The sequence below is a fragment of the Pagrus pagrus genome (assembly GCF_965226575.1).
Source record: "Pagrus pagrus genome assembly, chromosome: 6".
Taxonomy (NCBI): Eukaryota; Metazoa; Chordata; class Actinopteri; order Spariformes; family Sparidae; genus Pagrus; species Pagrus pagrus.
Window position 1 is genome coordinate 10,971,541 of NC_140190.1, and position 8,496 is coordinate 10,980,036.

General features: G+C 42.2%; 1 protein-coding gene across 1 annotated transcript; it reads right to left on the reverse strand.

Annotated features, from left to right (window-relative positions):
• Positions 1 to 2,396: 2,396 nt before the first annotated feature.
• tmem161a (transmembrane protein 161A) lies at positions 2,397 to 8,496 on the reverse strand. The gene is made up of 11 exons (XM_084354018.1): positions 8,387 to 8,496; positions 7,742 to 7,845; positions 7,574 to 7,657; positions 7,261 to 7,352; positions 6,885 to 7,041; positions 6,370 to 6,585; positions 6,018 to 6,161; positions 5,804 to 5,917; positions 5,376 to 5,550; positions 5,162 to 5,258; positions 2,397 to 4,870 (listed from the first exon to the last, which is right to left on the reverse strand). The coding sequence occupies exons 1-11, from the start codon at positions 8,387 to 8,389 to the stop codon at positions 4,566 to 4,568; spliced, it is 1,491 nt and encodes a 496-aa protein (XP_084210144.1). The 5' UTR covers positions 8,390 to 8,496; the 3' UTR covers positions 2,397 to 4,565.

The window sequence follows — 8,496 nt, forward strand, 5'->3', positions numbered from 1 at the left end:
TGCAGCCGTCAGGCTTTCATGTGTCCATTTATTTAGTCTTATTCACCATCTTTTGAACACACACACACACACTCCCTCATTATCATGTCTGGCCCCTGTCAGGCAGCTCACCACGCAGCCACCAAACGAGAGGAACACGAATGGGCCACTTAAAAGCCTCGAGACCTTTATGTCTTAAAAAAAAAATACATTCAGCACAAAAAAGGCTCATTTCCACAGCTGGTTGTCTCACACTAACTACGCCCGAACGTCTTCTTACTTCACACTGCGGAGCATTTCATCTCAAAGCAGAGAGCGGAGCCCCGGTCCATCTCTCTGTCCTCTCCTCCCTAAATGAAAAGAGGCTCTCACCGGGGTCATGTCTGGTCTGCTCCCCTGGGACCAGGCTGGCCAAAGTCTGTAGGGCATGTCTGGGTCCTACACGCACACTTACACACACACACACACACACACACCCTGGTTTCTATAGCAACCACAGGCCGCCATGGCCGCCTGACTCGGCCCGCTGCAGTCCACAGATCAGACCGAGGGGGCCCGAGGGCCTCCAGCACAGATGCACATAATTAATGTGATTATAAAGATATGTCAACCTTGTCACCTCTCAGTTCATTAGGCCGGACGCGCTCACAGACCTGTCACAGGCGCGGAGAGGGACACAGCTCCACTGGTCATGCTGGGCGAGGATGCTGCTTACAAATGTGGAACTGAGAAAAGATCAAATTATACTCCTCAATCATGTTGTCTGACAGGAAGACACACATTTTCAAAGGAAGTGTTGGCAAAACTAAACATGACACTGGTACACAACATCCCAATGCTAAATCTCAGGTACCATGTGTTGAGATTTAAACATTTAGTTAATTTGAAAATGTTATTAGTCAGCCAGAAATAGACAGTTACCTAAAAAAGGTTGTTTATATTGAAGGAAAAGGTTACCCAAAAGTAAGAATTATGTCATTACCTGCTCTCCCCCATGCTAATATAGAGGTCAGCTGAAGTTTCGTATTCTTCAAAACATTTCTGGAGCTTCACGGCAAAACGTTGCAGCGTTCTCCTAAACAACTGAAGTAGATGGGACTTTTTTAAAACAACAACACATAAAAACACACCACTCAGCTCGTCCTACGTAATCAAAGTTTCCAGAAGCTGGGTGTCGAGTGTGTAAATAACATCATTTCAAACCCATTTGGGATCTCGGGGACTCTCGGAGACTTGGAGTACACTGTGCAAGCAGTTTAAAGTCATTTTAGGTTGTTTTTTCAACATTTTAAAACAAGTCCCCATCTTCTTCAGTTGTTAAGGAGAATGCGGCAACGCTGTTTTCCTGCGAAGCTCCAAAAAATGTTGTGAGGACTCAAAACTTCACCCGACTTTCTGTCAGCATGAGGGTGAGGTCATAATGATTAAACTTTCAATTTTGGGTGAACTTGTCCTTTAAGATCGAATGGCGAGGATGATAGGATATTTCATTTTAAAAGTTTAAAAGTCATTTTAAAAGTAAAAATTAAAGCAGATGTGTATTTCAGTATATGGACCCCAACTCCTCTGGACAATGACTTAAAGTGCTGCTCAAATATTACGCAACATAAGAGAAAAGAAAAACTAATGGGACATTATGAATTTATTATGTTAAGATGATTTATTGATCTATCAGTGGGTATTGTTGAATTTTCATGTTTTATATTTAAACCTTGTTATTATTATTAATAAAGGGGATATGTCTTTCTTCTTCCTGCTCCTCTCTTTTTCCAAAATTTGTATGATCTGTCAGGATTGTTAACCTCCCAGATTTCTCCACTTTCACAGTGGCTTTGTGCCTGTTGATATCCTTCAGTGAAGCGCGTCCCAGTGCACATAAAAAAGACAACAAGGTGGCCGACCCTCTCTAAACTGAAGAACCTTTGTGGCTTCTGATTGGACGTGGAAGTTAAATGATATCACCAATAAATCACGTCAACTTTCAGACAAAGAGCCTCTTGAGTCTCGTTCTGGTAAAAGGTCACGTTCCTTAACTGCTGGTGCACGACTGGCCTGTAAAATCTGAAAGTTTTGATAATCTCATAAAAAATAGTTTTAATGTTTTACTTGGACTTGGGAGAATTTCCCAAAGAATGTAACACTTTGTGTGGCCAAGTTGAGCATCGGCAAACAATATTTCTTCCCAGACTCTCTCAGGGCATCAGGTTCATAGTAATTATCAGTGATTAAAGAATGATCTTCTCAGGAGGTTGGGGGTCAGAGATCAGGACCGAGCACAGCGGCGAGACACTCCATTGTCATGCATGATGTCTTTTGTCAATTGGAGCAGATTTTTTATAAAAAGGAAACGTTTTATCATCCGTATCTCCCACGCTCCTCGACGGAAAGTAGAATTAAGTGGGAATATCAGACTGACATGAGACTGAAAATAATGTTTTATTGGGCCACACAAACAAAAAACAGCCAAAGGTTTTTTTACACACCATGCATTCAGAAAATCGCAAAAAGCAACATTTCCATATGAACTTCACAGTATAATGATTTCAGAGCATTTAGTTCAAAAACCTGTCTAATAAAAAAACAAAAACACACGCTAATAATAAAAAATTGCCACAAAAAGAATACAAAAATGTACAGAATTGCAGCATCTGTATCATTTCTAAAAGACAAAAGTTATGAGGCAATGTTTCATAAATAAATAAATAAAATCTGCTGACGCAAAACTGATTCTAAGCAGACTTTGATTAATATTACATGTACATGTCAGACTATGACTGGCAACAAAAACACTAAAAGCTGATGTAGCTAATTAAGACACTCCATCTAAAAATATTCGCCAGTGAGTAGTGTTTGAACATAAAGGATAAAAAACAGAAATCTGTTTGGAGTGTTTTTCTATCTAATCGACAGATCCCATTCATTCTTAATACGAACGATCAGGGAGAAAGGGAATTTTAAAACAGACTCAAAACCCCTGAGCTCCCAGGCACTTAGGAATTCTGGAGGAAACTCTTAAGATAAAAGCAACAGCTCTTCAGTTCTCTGCTAAAATAAACAGCCACAGTTCTGGTTCACCTTCAACTGCGTTTGAATCAATAGGATGGATCAGAGCCCTACTACTTATTTGCAATCAAAACGTTACAGCAGAAAAAAGATAACAAAAAAAACAAAAACATTTAGCACTCTTGAATCGGTTCCTTACGAGGGACAAAAGAGTCCCTCACAAAAATAAAACGTCTTATCTACACAGGAGTTAAGCACAAAGACTCGTCCTGGTACCAATTAAACATCTTATATGCAGCATTTAATAATGTTCTGTTCAGAACAGTTCAGGTAACACTGGAGCGGACACATCCGAAAAGGTGCAGAAAAATGTTCCGCTGAAGAAGCTGGAAGATGACGAGGGGACTGTATCACAAAGCTGGCTCACTTTTAAATGGGGTTTATCACCACGGTAACCTGTGCTACACAGCTAACCTGCTCCAGAGCAGGTTAACCACTGACCAATCAGATCACTGGGAAAACTGGGTCTCCATTTCTACATGACCCCTACATGGACAAAAGTATTGACTTTACAATAAAGTAATAAAGGAATAAAGAGGATTAGAGACATTTTTAAGAGCAGTTGCTTATTAAGAGAGATAAAAATCAGGTATTAGAACTGTAACAACTTATTGTTCAACTAATAGTCTACTATTTATTTAATCGGCAATTATTTTTATAATCGATTCATCAGTTTGAGTTTTTTTAAGAGAAAAAAAAAAGGAAATCTGCTTTGATTCCAAATCTTTAATGTGAATATTTTTCCTCCTCTATGACAGTAAACTGAATATCTTTGGATTGTGGACAAAACAAGAGGACTTGGTCTTTGGCTTTGGGAAACAATGATCAACATTTTATAGAGCCAACCAGAAATATTCAACAGATGAATCTGCAATGAAAATAATTGATAGTTGCAGCTCTATATTTAATTTTTTTCTTCGTTTTCTTTATCTGTACTTATCCTGACTGCTTTAGGAGCAGAAGGGGCCTTACTTATTTAATAGCATCTACTAGTTTGTTCACAATGAGACACAAAAGCACCAAAATGTCACTTTTATAGAGTGAACATGTTGGAAATGTCAAACATATTTAAAAAGAGCCTTTACAAGTAGCCTTACTGCGAAGATTTGCCTCTTTCATGTGAACGCACCCTCCCTCAAGTCAACTGAGCCAGTTAATAACCAGCATCATGATAATTAAGGATTGCCAACGTTAGACTCGGTGAAGCCAGGTGACCTAAAGAGAGCCACTCTAATATGAACTTGCTTTGTGAAACAGACCGCTGCATCCTTGTACACTTGTGTTATTGATACCAGTAGCCTGCTGGTCACAGAAAGACATAAGGCCAAAAAGGTAGCCAATATGAACAGACAGAGCCTATCACCCGTCTATTCTCAGCAAACCAAAAACAAGGTGCCTTCTGTCTGTAGTTTTGTGTTGAAATGAAAAGGCCCCTCTGCTGTCTGCAGCTATCCTCTGTAACACCATAACAACAGCTGAGGGCCGGAGTTGCACTGCAGGTGGAACTGTATGGCACTCCTCAGTTAGTTCTGCATAAGGTACTGATGGAAGTAGATGCCAAACAGAGAGCTGATGACCTGGCAGGCAGCTACCCACCACGTGAGGAAGGCGAAGAAACCTCGGAAGAAAATTGGAGTGAGGACGGACCGCAGCGCTGTGAAGGTCTCTGTCAGGCGTGCTACTGTAGCCTGGATGTCCTCTTCCATGTCATCCACCCCCTCTTCATCTTCATCGACAACACCGGGCAGCACAGGAGCTGCCGTGGGCATCAGCAGCGCTGGAGTCACCCCGGGCGTGTCCTCTGCACCGCTCCCCCAGGAGAAGTCCCCTACAAGATCAGTAAAGATCAGTCTATAATTAGATTTTACCACTGAACAGGGAGGGAAAAGTAAGAAAGTAGATCTTTAAATGAAACCAAGTTCTATTGACACTAAACTTGACTTTACTTTGGATGTTTCTAATATCCATGTCCACTATAACTGCAAATATCAAGAACAGCTCGACATCTTGGGGGAAAATAAACAAAGATCAAGTGTGTATTTTTCCTAAACTGCAGTGGCCGTGATGATGATGATGATGATGATGATGATGATGATGATGATGGGGGTAGTTTACTTACCTAGTGCCTTGAGTGCCAGTGTGGAGAACAGGATGAGAAAAACAGGAACCAGATACTGGAGAGTGATTACACTCAGGTAGCAGAAGATACGAGTGACCTGAAAAACAACACATTGTTCTCAGTTGCAGGTAGGAGTTTTCACTCTTATATTGCTCAGTAAGCTTTTCCTTATGTAAAAAGTTCTGTATCTAATGGGTCCGTTCACACAGCTGACCTTCCTCTGAATGTCAATCGCAGCAATACGCCCCGCCTCCTTCTTCATCTGCTCCACCCACTTCGGAGCCAAATTGAGGTACGCCTGCAGGTGGTGACGAGTCATTGCGAGCCGCAGCACACACAACGCCACGATGATCCACAGGCGCATGCTGTCAAACGCTTCACTGGAAACTCTGCAATTGTAAGATTATGAGAGGATCAGTAAGAACCGGGCCTGGCCAAGTTACCACTACGTGCCATTTGTAGGACATCACAATAATGTGAAATTAGTTGGGATCTGTACCAAACAAACATGTTTTCCTACATCTGGAGAACCAGATTTATTGGCAAGGACATCTCTGCAGCACTGCAGTACTTCATTATAATGCTGTTTTGTGCAACCCTGATTGAGGTGGATGAAAAATGCAAATATGTATGTGCACTCACATTGTGACAGAGGTCTTCCCCAAAGGTGCATTGGCCAGGAAGTCCCTTGCAATGGGTTTCACCCACAGAACCAACACGATGACTGGAGACATGAAACTCATGTGCAGCAGAATCCTGGAGGAAACAAAAGGGACATGTGAGACAGCTAAATACTGCCAAAGTAATGTTTTTAATAAGGAGCACATTGCTTGTTGCAGTATTTATCAGTTCTTACTGGATGAGTGGGCGGTCCGAGTTCATCTGTACAGCATCTAGATGAGTCTGAGCCAGTCGCAGGCCGGGGAAAGCCAGGAGAGAACCAATGTAAGCACAGATAGCAGCCAGACCGAGCTTTACTGTCAGCCTGGTCACTGGGATTCTGAAGGAAGACAAAACAATCAAATCAAAAACGGGAATGCTGCATCTAGCACAAATATCTGTCAAGTCTGTTACTGGCTCCTGCATAGTACTCAACAAAGGTAGGGTGCCTTAATACACCATTCAATCAAATGCATACAACTTCTTTCTTTACACACAACAAAGCTGTATTTCAGCTATAAGTTGTCTTCGTAGGGACAGATACTTACGACCAGTCAGCGTAGCCCTGCTGTTTGACAAAGACTTCCAAATTGTCAAAGAGGCTGGAAAAGCCTGACTCCAGGCCAAACTCCAGGTAGTCCTCTCTGACAACCAGCACCAGCATGGCCACGAGCAGAGACAGGAAGCCAAAGGCGAGGCACACCGAGCGCTCGCCGCCTTCTTCGGAGCGGAAGTAGTGCCTCATCAGAGTGTGAAGGGTCTTTCTGAGGGATGCCAGTTAAATGAAAACAACCAGGAGGAGAAAGATGGTCCTTATTTCTGAGTGATGCTGCATTATTGGCTAGTTTTAAACAAGCAGAAGTGTTTTTAATATGATGTTTGACCACTGGCATAAGTACACATGTAACATTATACAATTTTACTACTGTGACTGGATGCTTCATCATGTTTGTTAATTGATCATCAAAAAATGCTGAGAACGAGACATTCATGTTGTCTGGGATCAATCAATATGGCCGACTTATCTGTTCTGACATTAAGTCACTTTACAGTTGAAGGATACAGGCTGAAGAGAACGGTCAGGACACACCAGAGGGCTCCAATATTGACCTCTTTTCTTGCATCTACAAAATTGTAGTAACACTCAGTGAACATGAAGACACCCGTCGCGTAGACTGCAAAATCTACCAGCCACTGGTACTCCAGGAAAAAGCGCAGCACTGAAAATAGAAACAAGAAAAAAAAAACATTAGCAAGCGAGATTTTGTGCTCCACATGTCAATCAAAAAACAATCCATACATTGTTTCAAAGCAGGGACTGTAAAGAAATGTAAACAATGTAAATGCATGGTGGGTTAGCTGAGTCAACAGCTGAGCTCGAGCTGTGTTTGTACTTGCACGGTGTCATTGTGATGTCGATAAAAGAATGTTTGTTTTACCAAGAGCGTCAACAGCGTTGACTGGAGCTTTCTCCAGGTGAAGGTCGATGTCTTTGGGCACAGTGAGAGGCTTGCTGTCCCCGTTCTGTCTCCTAGAAATCAAACAAAGAAGACATAAAAGAGAAAAAGTGGACGAGTATGTTTTCTGTTACGGACTTTCACTTCGAGAAAAACAGAGACAAAGACCAGCTTGACCGAAGTAAGAAGTAGTAAGATAAGAAGTAAGTAAGATCTATACATCTGATTTGTTTTCAGGCAATTTCTTGCTTCTCCAGGCACCCTTATTTGTGTCATACCCTCCCCCGACTCCCACCTGTCTCTCCTGTTAGGTTTGGGCATCTGTTTCCCGGCCAATGCACACAACTCTCCTTCTGACGGGTGTTTGAACCGGAACAAACTGGAAAGAAATGACAGACACATGTATGTAAGCAGGCACATTATGCATATAATCTATAACCTGATTGTGAGGGTGAGAATATACCTGCCACTGCAGAGTAGCCAGCGTGCAAAGGAGGCATGTGGGGCCATCCTCTGCATAATGCTGGCTGCCAGCAAGCTGACCACCAGCTGAATTCCCATCAGCGCCTGTGGGAGAAAACAAACGCATTAGATCCAGCTATGAAACTCACGTATTGCACATGTGAACAGCTAAGGTTATGTAGTCAAGAAGATATTGCATGAGAGACGGTCAGAGGGCTGGGGTGCCTTGTCCACAACTGTGACAGTCAGTCAAGACATGATGTCGACATTCAAGAAACTTCCAAGAACAGACATTTCTGTTACACCAAAGGTCAATTCAGGTGACTACAAGCTGTGGTAACAGCTAATTCGGATAACGTGCTGAAAAGCTAATAGTAGCACATCATTAACCAACTACAAGCTTAAACATAGGGTGTGTTGAAAGCCCCTGCAAAATGAATGAAAGTTAGCAAATGGCTATCGTGCTAAATTTAGCGAAACTTCACCACCTGTCAGTGGTGCTGCAAACCTAGCTAGCTAGCATTAGCACCCTAGCTTTCATAGAAACCAATACAAGCTAAACGCGCGCTCTGGCGTTTGTTTTTTTACAGCAGGCTTTTAAGACCGGTGACTACGTGTCAAGGTGCGCGGGTGTGAATTAAGTTACCATCTCTTCTATCGAAATATGTGGTTAAAGCCAGAGGAGCAGCCGGGGTTTCTTCTTCACATGCAGGAAAGTCTTGACAGCTGAACCAACTGACATGAGACACTGCTCAG